Genomic DNA, 17,844 nt, shown 5'->3' with positions numbered 1-17,844 from the left:
CCAAGGAGGTGAAACATCTGGAGCTTCGGGTGGATGGATCTTGAACCTAGTCAGTCCCCTGAGCAGTTTCGGTGTCCTCCCCACACTTTGGGATGCTCGGCATTGACTCCCGTTCATTCAGGAGAGGCTATATGCTGGACATCTCCGTGCAGTGCTCCCCACCTCTCACCTAAGACTCTTAGGGCTCACAGCCTAGGTTTGCGCTGAGCAAACGCAGTCAAGCTGGCAGTCAGCACGGGTTTCAAAATCATTTCACAGTCTTACAGGAGGTGGCCTGATGGCAAAGCCTTGTCCTTCTCGGCACTTCCAAGAGTCCGGTCCCAGATGTAAACTGAGGATGTCTGCTGACAGATGTTCATTCACAGTTATAAACATAAGGCCACACCCAAACCCAGGCACTTGCCTGTGCCTATTCAGCCCCCATCAGGGCAGTCCTGGCCTTTGGTAGTCTGTTGGGTTGGCTGTGTTCATGCTTCGTTTTGAGGGGTTCCACAAATCTCTTTTTTTCCCTGTTTTTTTTTTTTTAATTTAAACTTTAGTTAACATACAGCGCAATGTTGGCTTCAGGAGTAGAATTCAGTGATTCATCACTTACATACAACACCCGGTGCTCATCCTTAATACCCATTACCTAGTTAGCCCATCATCCTACCCACCTCCCTCCATCAAACCTCAGTTCTCTATTGTTAAGAGGCTCTTGTGGTATGTTTCCCTCTCTCCTCTGCCTACCGTGCGTTCATCTGCTTTGTTTCTTAAATTCCACAAACCTCTTTTACTCCATCACATCCAATAAACACAAAAGCGATAAACATTCACAGTGCCAGGAGAAGGCTCATGAATGCTATAGAAACAGGTGGAGGTTAAACAAATCAAAGCGGGGGGATGATGATAAATTGTGGCTTAACTTCATGGGAGTGACGTGTTTTGTGGTGTGAATGATTCTAAAACACAGAGTGAGCAAGCAGTGCCTTCCTGCCTGAGCCACGTACAGCCATCGGCCCGCAGCAGGGAAAGTAACTGATGGGTAAGATGAGCAGAGGGACGTTTGGGTGTTTAACAGGCATGTTCAAATGACTCTTGGCTTGGAGAGGGTCACGGTGCTGCTACCTGTGTGACCTGTGACCAGCCCCAGAAGCTCACCTGTGCACAGAGGCAGCATGAACAGCCCTGGTATTTTGGTCGCTTTCCTCCATCTTCAGAGCCCCTGCGGCCTTCCTTCACCCCAATGGCTTGAGTGTCTCCACTCTTGTGACATGCTGAGACTATTTGCAGGTTTAAGAATGCAAATGCAGAGGGGCACCCATGGGTCCAAAGTAGTCTATACTCAGCAAAGAGACTCACACACTGACATTTGCCACTTCCGTGGTGTGCTCAACTGAGGCCTCTGTGCTGTGAGTGAATGTGGAAGCAAGAAGGAACAGGTGACGTCCAGTCTCGGATTGCATATGGCATTTATTTGGCCTGCAGTGCCCTCCTCCCGCGGGCCATGGGCTCACAGATTGGCAGAGCCCGGTTATGGCTTCCGTTCGACTTGTAAATATCTGGAGGGATAGGCGACCTGCCGGAAAACCAGGTTCAAGTACCCCTTACGCTAGAAGCATTAGAGACAAACTACACCTTATTAAGGACGAAAGTTGAGTTCTCACACTCCTTCTCTTCGCCATAGGTCCTTGTTAAGTCATGATGTGGACATCTCAGCCCACTTGGCCTCCCACTACCTTGGATTCATTAAATGAGAAAAGCGATGAGTGCTTCGGGGTGAGGTTGTGGGCCCTGTTAGAGGGTAATCGGATCTGGTGGTGACAAGCTAAGGATGAGGTGTCAGTGAACAGGGAGCCCTGATTTAGAGCCGGAGGAGCCTCTTTATTTAGCTTTGCGGTGACCTGCAGCCGCGCTCCCCACCTCCCCAGGCCTGAGTCATCTCTCCCTGAGGTTGTTCATATTTTGGAATTCAGACTCACACACACAGAAAAGGCTTTTAATTCGAGGGACTGCTGACTTTTATTTTACTAATTAAGGACATTTTAAAAAGCAAATGTCATCATCGCCTGGTAGAAATAATCTCTGAGCTTAAAAATTGGATAAATTTAGCTTCCTGGGAGACTCACAATGTTGACCTTCTTTTTGTTGGCACCTTATAGACCGGCGATAGCCTTGTCATGGGTGGGCACCGCCTCCTGGGCGCCTTCTGAAAATCCCAAATCCAGCACATATGTGCAGAGAAGAGGGTCAGGGGAGAGGAGAAATGTCGAGGGCAAACGGAAGACTGCAGAAAGAGGCAGGTGTTGAAGCGTGGGTGAAAACTCACTGGCTCAGAAATGTACGATTGGCAGATTAATTTTTTTTTCAACGTTTATTTATTTTTGGGACAGAGAGAGACAGAGCATGAACGGGGGAGGGGCAGAGAGAGAGGGAGACACAGAATCGGAAACAGGCTCCAGGCTCTGAGCCATCAGCCCAGAGCCCGACGCGGGGCTCGAACTCACGGACCGCGAGATCGTGACCTGGCTGAAGTCGGACGCCCAACCGACTGCGCCACCCAGGCGCCCCAACAGATTAATTTTTTTATAGAGATACCGTTACTTGTGATTTTTTTTTTAAATCACTCATGGAATTTTTTAAAATAAAAGGGCACTTTAAATGCTTTGTACCTCTCTCCTCTTCCTTCCCCCAAGGCTGGAGAAAGGGGACCTCCAGTTCTAGAGGGACGCCTGTCTCTCCCAGTATGGTAAGAGGATCCCTGTGCTTCGGATGGGTCTTTGCTTTCCTCTTCGAGTTTTTTACTCGGCGCTTAATTTTAGATTCCGTGTAACTCCAGGCATTCGGATGTTATTTCACCACAAAATGTTTCTTTTATGAGTGTCGAGAGCTCTTTTCTCTAAGTAAGGTGCCGTTGAATAAGATGAAACGCCCTGTTCCTCTGCTTCCTAAAAGGAAACGTGCCCTCTGAACGCACGCTCCATTGCAACAGGCCCTCTGGCCTTTGGGTCCTGAGGTTTTGGTGGTTGTTGTTGTTGTTGTTGTTTTTTAATTTTTATTTGGGTGTAGTTAACACAATATTACATTAGCTTCAGGTGTGGATCCCGTTTCCATCTTTAAACCAGGGGCTTGGAGGAAATGATCAAAGGGGCCCCGTTCAGTCTCACAGGCTTGTCTCTCTGGCTCCATTTCTTTTAGCTGAGATTTTGGGACGTAGAGAAAGAACACTGCTCCTTTGGTAGCCTCTGAATCGTCCCTAAGATTGAATGGTTTGTTCTTCTGGGGCACCTGGGTAGCTCAGTCGGTTAAGTGTCCAGCTCTTGATTTGGGCTCAGATCGTGATCTCCCAGTTTGTGGGATCGAGCCCCGCATCAGCCAGCGAGGAGCCTGCTTGGGATTCTCTCTCCTCCTCTCTCTCTGCCCCTCCCCCCACTTGCATTTTCTCTCTAAATAAATAAATAAATAAAATTACTTATTCTTTAATTTGTCTCTTTACCACAATTCCTTCCATTCTATTTGTTCCTTTAACCTAGAATTGCTAATTTGGCCCTTTCTGAGGTCTAACCTAGGGTTTTCTTTGGCCTGAAGATTTTTGCTTATAAAAGATTTGCTGGCCAAGTAGAAGTTTAAGTAATTAACAATTGTGGGCCTGACAGTTATGGCATTACTTTTTATAAAGGTTTTAAAAGTATTCACTTCTTAAAAATGCATCATGATTTTTGTCACCCAGATCTTACAGGAAAATGTAAATGGGGGTAGGATGTTTGCCATCCCAAATAAGTTTGAGTCACGGAGTCAAGCCTTATGTAGAGATAAGATAATTGCACAGAGTTACTGAGGAAAGCGTGGGGTGTGTCCGAGAAATCATGGGTTCTCAGGTAGGCCCACTGGGATTTGGATTCTAGCTCCTCTCTCCTCTTCTTCCTGACAGGGTTAGTAATGCCCACCTGCCTCAGAGGGTTATTGTAACATTGAGACCTAGTGGTGTGGAGTGGCGGGCACAAAACAGGCGCTGTTTCAGTAGTAGGTGGTGTAGCTGTAGTTCAGAGAGATGCGAAGAACGAGGCCTCAACCTGCGTTCTCACCATGACTGCTGCTGTTAGAAAGGGGGAAAGTTCTTGAACACATAACATAAATCAGCTGACTGAAATTTCCATAGCCGCATCTGAAATCACTTCATACATGATCTGCTCGGTTGTTTTTTTATTTTCAAGAGCTCTCCCCACCCCCAATTGCAAAGGGAATAGGTACTTAAAAAAGGGGGGGGCGGGGAAGAACGCAGGAAGTTAGAAAGTGAAAGTCACCTTTGTGTCTCAGCCTCTCTTTGAGATAACCACTCTTAATTTGTTGTACACACTTTTGGAAGTCTTTCCGTTAATGGGTAGATGGACGGAATTTTTCAAACGTGAGCATGTTGTATGTGCTGTTCTGGTCTACAGTTTTTTTTTGTAACAAATAATGTATGTTTGATATCTCACCACATAAGTCACATTGGTCAACCATAGACTTTTAACAGCAATGTGATATTCCATGGTATGATTCTACCATAACCAGTTCACTCAGAGCAGTGCTGCAAAGAGCAGCCTAGGACAGTGATCCATAGACAGGGCTCGCTGCACCTTGGGAGGCCACGGAGACTCCTGGGCCTCCCAGGAGGCGATGGATAGTGTGTCATTTCATAGGTGCTCTTTCTTCAAACTCCTCTCCTAGGAGCCCCGCTGGATGCTGCTCCTCCCTCTCTTCCCCCTTCCCCAGTCACCTGCTCCCACCTTACACAGCCTAGCCAATCTCTTGCCCACTCCGTGGGTGTACAAACCCCTGGTGCAAACTGAGAGACACTTCCAAGATGGGTGTTGGACTTGAGAAATTGAGTGACTTTATTGACCGGAGAAAAAATCCATTGACAAGTTGGTTGGTTTCTAATTCTTTGTGTCAACAAAATTGAAGGAGGCACCCACTGAGTTGTTCACTGATAGATTGTTAAAAATAGTTCTTGGTGATGCTAGACCACCGTCTGATTTTTGCCACATACCTTGGAAAGAGTTCAAAGAATTGAGTGACATGGTGATAGCAAAATTCTTTCCATTCCCATATACTTCTGTTTGTGTGAACAGAGTTTTTTGGCACTTATGTCTATAAAATAAAAGATAGGAATAGAATCGATACCAAACCATGTCATTCTTATGGTAAGTTATAATCATGCACATGTGCATGAAGTTATCTGGGGGGAAAGCCCAATAAGATTCTACTCTTTTATGCTCACAGATTATTAAAGTGTGTGGTATGTGTGCTTACATGTGTTTTGATCATTTGCTACTAATAATTGTCATGGTAACTCCTTCCAGAAGAAAAATAATTTTTCCCCTTAGAACCTTATGATTTCAGGAAATTCAGAAGTCATAAATTTCAATTTGTATACATGTTTTTATAACAAAAAGATAATTAACAGAAGGCAAAGTTAACAAAATCGTAAAACTAGGTTACATTAGAGTAAAATCCAGCATTATGATGGAAATATGAATTCAGAGAGGGAAAAGGGTGGTGCAGACTTTCCAAGTGCTAAAGAAAAGCTTAGTCCTGATTTTTTTTTTTCAATGTTTATTTATTTTTGAGAGGGAGAGACAGAGCACGAGTCGGGGAGGAACAGAGAGAGAGGTGGACACAGAATCCAAAGCAGGCTCCAGGCTCTGAGCTGTCAGCACAAAGCTGGACACGGGGCTCAAACTCATGAACTGTGAGATCATGACCTGAGCCAAAGTCGGACGCTTAACCGACTGAGCCACCCGGGCGCCCCAGCTTATTCCTGATTTTTTAATATGGACGGCAGTGGTTGTTAGGTTACCGTGGTATTCAGATAGATGTTGAATGTGTTTAAGAGAGTAATATAATAGTCACATTTTAAAACATCAATATTTAGAATATAGCAGAAATGATATCTTTTGTGACAATAACTTATGAAAAATTTTAGATGTCACCTTAAGATGTGTAAAGAGGCACGTGGGTTTTCAAAATTATTTTAGGAGACACTCTGGAAAAACAGCTTTAAGACCACTGGCCTTATAAATGTATCGTTCTAGGCTTACATAAACATTTCTCTGGATCCGTTTCTAGAAGTGAAATATCTGAAAGTGTATGCATTTACATTTCATGATAGGTATTAACAAATGGCATTACAAAAAGGCTCTGCCAATTTACATTCCTGTAATAATAGCATAACCACTATTTCCAGTAAATACATTATTTACTAAATCATTTGGCATAACACTTTCGGGTCTGTAGTAAGCAACTTTTTTTTTTTTAATTTTTTTTTTTCAACCTTTATTTATTTTTGGGACAGAGAGAGACAGAGCATGAACGGGGGAGGGGCAGAGAGAGAGGGAGACACAGAATCGGAAACAGGCTCCAGGCTCTGAGCCATCAGCCCAGAGCCCGACGCGGGGCTCGAACTCACGGACCGCGAGATCGTGACCTGGCTGAAGTCGGACGCTCAACCGACTGCGCCACCCAGGCGCCCCTGTAGTAAGCAACTTTTAAAGGAATGCAAGTGTGAAAAGTTACTTTCCCCATTTGACGTTGCCTGTTATCAATCCCCATGAAGCATTCTACCTCTCTTTGGTGCTAGACTTCAGTAAGGCATGCCTCCCACTTCCCGTACCCCTTCTCCAGATCTAAATTAGGTCCCCATGCTATCATTGCTAATTTCATCTTTTACCTTTCTTTCATAGTAGCTAGCAAAATGTATAATTATATATATATATATATAATATATATATATATACTGATATATATATGTAATACATATATGTACTTATAAGTATATATATTAATATTATATTATTGTATATTATATTACATTATATATTATATATATATTATATATAATATATATAATTATAATAATATTTATAATTTATATATAAGTCCATTTCTTTTGGAGGCTCTAAGCTCCGTGAGGCAGGGGCCATGGCTATTTTGTTCATCCTCCCGATCCCCCCGTGCCTAGCCCAGAGCCTGGATTGTAGTACTCACTTAGTAAATATGTATGGAAGGAATAGACTAAGCAGACATGAGAAGAAATACCATGATGCAGGGTCTGGTAGAGATCTTCATTGCTGCTAGTCGCATGTAGCTATTTAAATTTAATTTATTTTAAATAATCACACTTAGCCATATGACTGTGCTAGGTAGCCACATGAGGCTAGTGGCTACCATATTGGACGGTACAGATATAGCAGGTTTCCATCATCACAGCAAGTTTGATGGGTAGTGCTGATAAAGTGATGACACTTTCATTCTCATTAAGATAGCTATGCCTGGGGGCGCCTGGGTGGCTCAGTCGGTTAAGCGTCAGACTTCAGCTCAGGTCACCATCTCACGGTCCGTGAGTTCGAGCCCCGCGTCGGGCTCTGGGCTGATGGCTCAGAGCCTGGAGCCTGCTTCCGATTCTGTGTCTCCCTCTCTCTCTGCCCCTCCCCCATTCGTGCTCTGTCTCTCTCAGTCTCAAAAATAAATAAACATTAAAAAAAATTAAAAACAAAAAAAAGATAGCTATGCCTGGCACACAGTAGATACTTAATAAATATTCGATTAAGTGAAGGAGCAAATAAACTCTATCTTCCTCTCTTATCCTTCAGCTATAAGTTCCCATGTAAAAGTTATTTTGTACTGAATAGCTAAAAAGCCTGGTTTACCTTGCCTCACACCTTACATTTCTTGCCAGAGATTCCCTGAAGGAAGCCAGTCCCTTTTTCTGTCCATTTAAAAACACGTTGGAATAAACCGGAACAAAGACAGCTTGTCATCAGAGCATAAATGGGTTTCTTCACACACACTAGATTACATTCTGAGTGTCTTTTCTTATTCTTGATATAGAAACAATTCGGAGAGTTCACTGTGGGATACGTGGGACGTAAGGTGAAATGTTCTTGCTGTCTGTTCAGTGGTCTGTAGTGGAAAGAATTCCACAGACATGGATCTGGTTGTCGGCCCTGTCACTTTCCGGTTGTGACGTTGACCAAGTTGTCTAACCTCTGACCCTCTGTCTCCCTTTATGGAGAAGAGCAGCCTACACAGCATGGGTTTTGTGCAGGTGAAATGAGCGTGCGTGTGTGAAGGGGGAGTCGTAGGTGGGCAAACAGTAGCGCAAACCTGTTTATCTCAGTACTTGTGTCTTACAAACTCCACCCCCGGATTAGAAATGAAAATGCAGCAGCTAATATGCTCTATCCGTCCACATTTTGGAGGACTTATTTTCCCGTAAAATCTAATCGTTGGTCAAATGAGAATTTTTCAGTCAGTGATGCAGCTAACGCAGGTGTTTGTTTGACCCCTCATAATGGGCTCATCTCTGTAGTCGGCACAGATTTTCCACACCGGTCACATGATTTACATGCAGGGTAAGACTTCCTGTCCAGACTGCCTGGAGATGCTTCTTCACTGTGGAGAAGGCACCAACAGCCCTGTGGGTTTAGAGTTCTCTCATTTAAAAAGAAAAAAAAAAAAAAAACCACGTGTGTGCTTTTTTATAAATTTAGCCTTGCTCTTAGATCTCTGTTCCCAAATCCCATAGCTCCATCAATGATATATGAAAACAAAATTCTACCTGCATGATTTGAAAGAGTTTTCATACAATTTCCCATTTATAAAAGAACAATTCTGCAAAGCTTATAGCTCAGATAATTCTCCCCTTTTTTTCTGGTGGAAAAACTGAAGCCCAGAAAGGTTGTTTGTTCATTTATTCAATAATCATTGATTGCACACACACTGCAAGCCAGAAGTGATGTCACACCGGGGCAAAACAGAGAGAAAAGGCATAGCCTCTTTCCTGGCTGTTGGGGAGAGAGATAAGTCAGCAAGGAATGTCAGGGTGCTAAATGCTGAGATCAGAGTGATGGATGAGTAGGGGAACATCCAAGCCAGGCTTTGGGGTGCAGTCTGGCTTCTTGGAAGAGGTCTTCATCCCTAAGCCAAGTCTTGATAGCCCCAGGCGTGAGGAAGGGAGGGAAGGGAAAGGAAGGAAAGAAAGTCATGCAAGGGACAGAGACAGAGGTTGTCACCAGCCATACCACCAGGGCCTTGGCCATGCTAAGTCACCAGGATTTCCTGGGAACTTGGGAAGGATTTGAAGCAGAGAATGGGGACATACTCAGAGCTTCATGTCACACGTCTCTCTGGGGGAAGCCCATGGAGTGGTACTGGATTGGGAGGGAGAAATCCGTTACAGTCCTGCTGGGCCTGTGGTCCACAAGGAGCCCCGCCAGCCGTGATGATCCTTGACAGTGACATGGAGGAGAAGGAACGGCTTCCAGAGATACCGGGAGGTAGTGACATTGCCACGCTTCAACTGTAGGAAACCTCCCCTCTAGGGCTCCTTCGCAAGTCCAGAGCAGTGAGCTCCAATGAATAAATAGCCATTTAAGAGTTTGCAGACGGTTGCTTTGGTGACAGCTGGCCTGTCTCAGACTTTGAACTGTTTGTCTCCTGTGGTGTCAGTGGACGCATTTTGGGTCACCTGTGGTCACTGGTACAATCCCTCCCATCCATGGAAAATAAGGCCACATTTTCTAATTGAACTAAATAGGGTATGACTGAAATTGATGGAAAATGGGCAACTGTGTGTGCCATGGAGAGTCAAGGGCCCTTTCCAGGCTGGATCCGTGTCCAACGTAAATGATCCCCGTATGTCTGCAGAGGGCTCGTCTTTCAAGTGTGAGAAAAGCCAAGAACCTCTCATCCTTCTGAAACTAACTTTTAAAAAATACCCAACATTTGCCAGTTCAATAGTTTTGGATTGGCTTATGGGCATTAAAACCATTTCTTACTAAGAGGAAAAATTCCCAGCCAGGCTGAGAAAGCTTATATCAAGTTTCAGCCTGATTCATTTCAAAAACCATCGTGAAAATTGGGACATTTTCTTCACACCACAATGAGTTAGTCATGGAAACTCTGCCTTAATGTCAGCTACCATAGCCACAGTCACGAGAGCATGCTTTGTGCCCCCTGAAAGTTTAGGTTACAGTACTGAAGAGTTTCCCCCTCCACTGGCAGAAAGCAGAAGTGTGTCGCAGTATGGGCTCCGTGGTTTCCTTTTCAGCAAGCGGCCTCCTACTTGGTGTGTCTTTTTCTTTCTGGAAGTTGAATTTTGCTATTGTTTCCCGAAAGTGCTTTTTATCATCTGAAAGTATAGGAAGTTAAACATAGCTGAATATGCATGAAGAGGTTAAAAAGAGTGGCTCCCCCTGCAGGATTCCGGCCATCCTCTTACTCTTGAGTGACAAGGATGAGGCAGTCTTCTCGGCCATCTGTCATTCTGTTGAGGTGACGCTGGCTAAGCGTGGCCAGGCTTCAACGTGTACGGGTGTTTGGAGCGTAGACTTCAGCCAGTAAAACAAAATGGGCCAGCCAAGCTTCCCCTGCAGCCACGGCACAGAACGTTGCCTTCCACCCTCGAGCTGCCGCCTCGCATCCTGTTAGTAGAAACCTCTGTAAGCTACACTCCTGGAAATAGAGTTTTTCTTGGGATGGTTTAGTCATTTGTTGGCGAGTTCGTTTGTTCTCTTGTTCTTTCATTCACAGAATATTAAGCACGTTTTTCCCGGGAACATGCTAGACTTTGAGAGGACAAAGACGAGTTCCTGTCCTCCTGGGGCTCACGGTCGAAGCGCGTGAGACACACACCACACCTCTGAATCGTTTTGAAAGTGTGATCCATTACAGACAAGCTCATGTGTTGTCGAACCCTCAACTCCCAGGTGGATTTAATTATTTTAGTGGCCCCGGAGCACGGGTGGGGAGCAAAGATGGAGTCCTCCCTGGAGCCCTGCAGAAGTTTCCCGGGTGTGACCTTGTCTGTCCCTACACACCATTCTGAGTCCATCCCAGGGCGGGCCTGAGGCTGGCCCATCCGCTCCCCTTGCTCCCCACATCCTTCTTTCACCCCGCTCTGCATGCTGGGTCACCTCACGTCCTCCTCCTCACTCCCACTGCGGTGTTTCTGACCCGTCAGCGATCACCCAAGCCTTCGGTCGCCGCTTTGATCTGCTGCTCCGGCACCCGTGTTGCCCCACACACCAGGTCAGCACTGCCCAGCCTGGCCCTGGAGGGGCTCTCCTGATGAGCCTTACTCCCGACGGCTCCCCTGGGCAGGCCATCCCCTCGGTGGGCCCTGGAACACCCTGTCCCTCACGTGGTGGCGGCGCCCCAGTGCCCTCTCCCATCAGCTCCGTCAAGTCCTTACTTATCCCTCCCTCCCCCGAGCCCCCAGCCTCTGCTAGAGCACTGCTTCTCTACGTGGCAGCATACTAATATCACCTAGGGACACTGAAAAGCTACCATGCCCAGGCTGCACCCCGGACAAATTCAGTCCGTCTTCAGAGAGGGTCCCAGGCATGAGTCTTCTTGTTTTTTTAATTGTCCGGTGATTTCACTGTGCAGCCAAGGTGGAGAACCAGAGTGAATTAGCCTCTAATTTTTCTCTCACTGCTTCGCCCTGCTCAGGTTTGGGCCCCAGAGCTGGTTTCAGTTTCCAGGACAGAGTCATGACGTAGGTGGACCCTGTCAGCCCCTGGTAGCGCCCAGCCAAGACCCACTCAATTGTTGGAACCTTTAATGGCCTTCTCCTTCACCGCCTCCCCTGGCCGCCCGTTCAGCGTCTGTTCCTCAGTCTTGTGTCCTCTGCCCCAGGCTCCCCTGAGCTCACGTGCCTCCCATTCCCCACCACCAGCCCCCACCCTCCAGCGGCCCTCCCTGTCCTGGGCCTTATTCCCTTCTCCCCGCCGGGAAGCCACATAGAGAACCTGCCGGACTCACTGTGTTTCGCATGCGTGCCAGAATATCTGCGCGGCACTTTCCTGTGAACAGAAATCAAAGAGGGGGAATGATTTGGAAACTCATTATCTGCCGATACGGGGTTTGATTCAATAAATCATGAATCGCAGTGCAACGGAAGAGTATAAGACAATCAAGATATCATGAGGAGTTTTTAGAGTCCTGGCGTATGATGTTAAAGGAAATAAGCACAAGGCAGTACCACATACAGTGTGGGCTAAGGTCTGTTTTTGATAGTGCTTGTCTCAGTGTGGCAAGATTGTAGTCAACTTTCTTGTGTTATAATTTTATGTTTTTCTTAAAACAAGTGTACATTGAGCATGTACCACTTTTTTCATAGAGAAACAGCAATTTAACAATTAATTAGGGAGATATTAATATCGGATGATGACTTTGGGCATCGATTTAAGTGCATCATGGGGAATTTTGATGTCAGACAGTATGGAGCTGGTGGAGGCAAGTCCCGGGGTATGACCAGGAGGGGAACCTTTAAGGAAAATAAGATTCTCTTAAAGGGAAGGCCCCCCCCCAGAGGGTCAGGCCAGTGATGTGGCACTCAAGAGGCCCACCTAACTGTGGGGATGTTGGCCTGGCCCAGGCTGTGCTGAGCCAGCCGGCAGGGGGGGTGCCATCTGGGAGCCTTGTACTGACACTGGGTGCTGATCGGCTCCCCATCGTGTCCGAACACCACTGATGCTTTTCTTTGTTCTGTCTCTGCAGATAGTTAACCTTTGGTTATACTTACCTTGCCCTGATGAGTTCGTTGAATAATTATTCATTTACCCGGTGCTAGAATAAAGTCACTTACTGTGATCCCAGGTGTCATGTAATGGTTTGTCCCAAGCAGTGATTTGTGCTTGGTTTTGCATATTCCACTCAAGGAAGCAGATTGCACACAGTACCTGCCCGTTCATTAATAGAATAAAGCTGACCATCACACAGCCAGACACCTTATTTTTTTCAAGTTTATTTGTTTATTTTTGAGAGGTGGGGAGCAGAGAGGGAGGGAGGGAGAGAGAGAGTCCCAAGCAGGCTCTGCATTGTCAGCACAGAGCCTGATGTGGAGCTGATGCCATGAACTGTGAGATCGTGAGCTGAGCTGAAATCTAGAGTCCTGACGCTTAAACGACTGAGCCACCCAGGCTCCCCAGACCGCTTATTAAAACTATCAACAAAAGAGCTCTCCCCGAAATAAGGAGGAAAAAAACCCACACGTAATTTTTATCTTTTCTGTTCTGAGCCGGCATATTTGCAGTTATAGTAGCTAGGGTGCTTTCAGCCGAGAATAAAGAATATCTAATTAAAATTGGCTAGAATATGGGGCGCCTGGGTGGCTCAGTCGGTTGGGCATCCAGCGTTGGCTCGGGTCATGATCTCACGGTTCGTGGGTTCGAGCCCCACATCGGGGTCTGTGCTGACGGCTCAGAGCCTGGAGCCTGCTTCAAATTCTGTGGCTCCCTCGCTCTCTGCTCACACTCTGTTTCTTTCTCTCTCAAAAATAAACCAACATTAAAACATAATAATAAATAAAATTGGCTGAAATAAGTGCACCTGGGTGGCTTGGTCATTTAAGCATCTGACTTCAGCTCAGGTCACGATCTTGCCATTACTAAGTCCAAGCCCCGCGTCGGGCTCATTGCTGACAGCTCAGAGCCTGGAGCCTGTTTCATATTCTCTGTCTCCCTTTCTCTCTGCCCCTCCCTGACCCATGCTCTGTTCCTCTCTCTCTCAAAAATAAATAAACATTAAAAAATTTTGAAAAACAAAAATAAAAACATGAAGTTGGCTGGTAGAACAGAGGGTTATTAATTTCACATAGCAAGAAGTCCAGGCACTCGATGATTCCAGGATTCGTGGGTGGCTCATCAGGGCTGCCAGTCATCCAACATTTCTCTGTTCTTCTGCTCTGCCATCCTCAAGAACTCCAAGAGCGTTGGCCCTGCTTCCCTCGTGGCCGTAAGATGGCTGTCACAGCTCCAGGCATCCTATCCATGCACAGTAGCACCCCGAGCGGGAAAGAAGAAAGGGCAACGATACGAATGGCCTTCTCCTCATTTGCCTCTCCCAACAGAGAGAAATTGTCTTTCCCAGGCACTGTCGGCAGACCTCCCTTTATTCCTCAGTGATCGAAATTGGAGTACGTGGCAGCCTCTAGACCAATCATAGGCAAAAAGGAGCAGGGTTGCCATCATTGGCATAGACCAAACGTGGTTCAGCTCAGGAGCTGAGCACATTGTCCCGAAACAAAGCCGGGGCTCCATTAAAAGGAGAATGAAGAATGGTTTGGGAAGGCAGCGCCTGGCATGGCATGTGAAACACAATCTACTTGGCGGCAGGGGTGGCGTTGCCCCAGTCACAAGCGATAACGGGACTCAGTGTCGGCCCCTTTCTGCCAGCCATTCCTTTGTGCATCACATAACACGCATCTCCACTTGATCTGTAAACCCCCCAGAACTAGATAGAATGTGTGATCCCTTAGCCCAATTTGTTGAAGACGGCAAAGGCCTTCCTTTGGACACCTGCCAGATGCAGTTATAATCTGGCTGAAGTGATTCTGTATTCCTCCGAGACCTCCATCAGCGAGATGTAAGCTCCCCGAGGGCAGGGTCCTTTCTGCCACGCTCACTGGCATAGCCTGGTATCTAGCCCCCACGTGTGGCACAGAGTAACCGCTCAGTCATAATGGAGTGAGTGAATGAGCAGACCGATGACTGAAGATCATGTCTCCATTGAGTGATGCCTCTTGAAGCAGAATGGTGCCGGGCTCTGGGAGTTGTCTGGAGAAGCAGAAGCTTGCTGTCTACCTCCAGGGAGTTTGTAGTAACGTCAGGGTGGAAGCTGATGGCCGGGCTGTGGTAGTACCACCAGAACGGGAGCCTGCCCTCTCTCCTCTTGGGGAATCAGTGATGAGCGTTCACTTGTCCATGGGTATTGTACCTTGTGTTAACTGCCTTTTGTGTTAAGACTACGAAACTGTTTTATCTACCAAAATGAACTTCCATTAGTGGAGGAAAGAGGATTCCTCCTTTGCCTTTCTTTCTGTAGCTTTTAAAGACCTACCACATTTATTGGATGACAAGAGGATGGAAATCGTCTTCATAAATGGTGAGGTGCATTCCAGATGGAAAGGATGAGTATTAAGGAGAAGAGGTGCTTGTGGCCTGTTATGAGAACCTACCCTCACTCCTATTATTGCTCTTAAAACTCTGTTTTCCTTTTGTTTTAGACCTAGAAGGTTTTGATTCTGTGGTATCATCTACTGAGAAACTCAGTCACCCAACCACAAGCAGACCAAAAGCTACGGGGAGGCGGCCTCCGTCTCAATCCCTCACATCCGTAAGTGCCTCCTTGCTTCTTCTATGGCTACCAAGCAGGTCAGGTTAGAGACTCCGGCCAAGGACTCCCGCAAGTGGCTGATAGGAGGACAAGCCAGGAGAGGGAGGTCATGAGATACACCGCTGAGCAAAAGTGATTTGAGCGTCTTCTGGAATCAAGCAGTATTCCTTTCTCCTTGTTCTTCGCATATCTGCCACTGAGGTGGGTACTGCCTAGTCCCACTCTCCTTTTCTCTCCTTCCGGGTTGATCTCTCTTTGAACCTGAAATGCAATTGGTAAGAAAGAAAATGTCCTGTTTTGGGGTGGAAGAGGAGAGTGAGACTAGTCTGGTCTATAAACAGAACCTTGCTAAAGAGCGACCTGCCGCTGTCCATCGCTCGGCAGCGGCCAAGCTTTTTTCTCCCAAAGCCCCATTATTGGCACCCCTTCACGGAACCACACACACACCTTTAGGAGGGTGTTTTGTAAACATACGAGGCACCTGGTCATGTAGTAGAGACCAGTTAGAACGTTCCAGATAACCTACAGACGTTTTTTGTTTGGGTCATTTTGAATAACTTCTTTTCTTACTGGAAACCTGTAACACAGTTGTTGTACCAAATTTCGACAATGAAATGCATAAAGAAGAAAGTAAGATACCTGTAACCTGCTTTCCAGAGCTAAGAACCGTTAACCGCTTAGTGTATATCTGTAGTTTTTATTTAAACTTCTGTCTGTACATCTAACCTTATGTCTTCAGAATGGGATCACACAGCACATGGTTGTTTGGAACTTGCTCTCCCCCCTTATATGGTGTACCCTTCTCCCCAGTCATTACCCATTCTACCATGACATCACATTTAATGGCTGCCTAGTGTTCCAACCTGTGAATATATGAGTTTATCTAGTCCATGCACGATTATTGGACATTTATGTTGTTTCCACTTCTTCATTATAAACACTGAAGTGAATGTCATTGGAGAAAATATCTTGATGCTTCCACAAGCGATGTGCGTATGTATATCTATCTACCCATCTATCTTCTTTCTTTCCTTCTCTTTCTCTTTTTCTTTCTTTCTTTCTTTCTTTCTTTCTTTCTTTCTTTCTTTCTTTCTTTCTTTCTTTCTTTCTCTCTCTCTCTCTCTCTCTCTCTCTCTCTCTCTCCCTCTGTATATCTTGTCCTTGCTGGGAATGCAGGTCTAAGACCTTATGACCTTCACCCAGATACTCCAAGGAATTAACCTTTTGCAGGCTTTCCAGAACACTTTCTACTTTCACCTCGTCACTGATCCCACCTGAGAGGTCCTCATTTAGAAGAAAAAGAATGCCACTTCCTTTGAACCTCTTCTCTCATATCTGTTGAGTTTGGGAGGTGTGGTTTGAGTCATGCTATTTTGCCTCTTTGAATGAAACAAACCTAACTATGTATTGACACCTTTTTGGGAGAAAGACTTGACACAGTGGCTTACTTTTTCACTCTTTAGGTATATAGAGTAATGTGTCACTACCATCTTTACTCTCTCCACACCCTCCCCAACGTGCCTCATATACACACAACCTATTTAATTGCTTCTTAGTATCTCAGAGTTTTGATCCTACCTCCCACATCTTCTCTATAAATCCTTCTTCAGTTTTGTTTTTTCCTACAAATTCTTCCCCACTTTTCAAGGTCTAGAGGGCCTTGAGGCATCCAGAATCAAATACAGAGAAAGTCAGTTTATCATCCACACCCCACCCTTGGTTCATACATCGCATGCCTGGAGGTTCATGTATATTTGGGGGACTGGGTAAAGGCACCTCATCTTCACTCCGCTTTTAGCCACTACCTTCGTTCATTCGCTCATTCAACAAATATTTATAGGCATTTATCTCATGGGGACTCCGCTCTGAGCCGGGTACCAAGGCTGCGACTGGGAGCGAGACACACATGGGCCCTGCCCATGGGAAGCTTATGGCACAGTGACTCAAAGTTGGGCATTTTTATATGGAACAATTTTATTTGAAGGCTTGAAATAACAGGATACATTTATGCTTTAAAGAAGTATAATCACTCTCTTCCTTCGTTCCCATCCATCCCCATGTAGATGCGTACTTTGAATTCGTATTTGCTCTTCTTCCGCTTAGTACCTGTAGGTTTTTCATAGCAAAATGGGATCGTGGGTATGGACATATTCCTAACAGGCCGTTGGAAGGAATGATTGGGGAAATGCACCAGTCAGGATTCCCCAGCCCAGGGCCTCTCACCCTGCTCTGAGCTGATTTATGTTTATTGCATTCAAAGAGCAAGCTTTGGCTGACAGCTCATGAACTCTAGGTTACAGAGGAGGAAACTGGCTTTTTTTATTATTTTTATTTTTAATGTTTATTTATTTCTGAGACAGAGAGAGAGACAGAGTGTGAGCAGGGGAGGGGCCGAGAGAGAGACAGAAAGACACAGAATCTGAAGAGGCTCCAGGCTCTGAGCTGTCAGCACAGAGCCCGACGTGGGGCTCGAACTCACAAACCGTGAGATCATGACCTGAGCCGAAGTCGGTCGCTCAACCGACTGAGCCACCCAGGCGCCCCGAAACTGGCTTTTTGAATAAAATCTCAGAATGAAAGGATATAGGCATTGCAAGGTGGTTAAGCAGTTAAGCTTAGATTAATAAGAAAGCTTAGTTCGGGGTGTTATTCTAGGTACTTGGATTTTCAGAGGAAACAAAGATTAACAAGTAAGACCTTTTC

The 17,844-nt window shown here is 45.9% G+C and overlaps 1 protein-coding gene across 12 annotated transcripts in view; it reads left to right on the top strand.

Annotated features, from left to right (window-relative positions):
- Positions 1-17,844, top strand: part of SH3KBP1 (SH3 domain containing kinase binding protein 1) — a 336,102-nt gene that overhangs the window by 305,712 nt on the left and 12,546 nt on the right. For all 12 annotated transcript variants that reach the window (XM_045472250.1, XM_045472247.1, XM_045472249.1 and 9 more), the window contains one exon: positions 15,032-15,141. In XM_045472250.1, the coding sequence (XP_045328206.1) occupies positions 15,032-15,141 (110 nt within the window). The remainder of the gene's footprint in view (positions 1-15,031; positions 15,142-17,844) is intronic.

This window comes from Leopardus geoffroyi, chromosome X (assembly GCF_018350155.1).
Source record: "Leopardus geoffroyi isolate Oge1 chromosome X, O.geoffroyi_Oge1_pat1.0, whole genome shotgun sequence".
Lineage (NCBI taxonomy): Eukaryota > Metazoa > Chordata > Mammalia > Carnivora > Felidae > Leopardus > Leopardus geoffroyi.
This window is presented reverse-complemented; position numbering and strand designations above follow the sequence as displayed.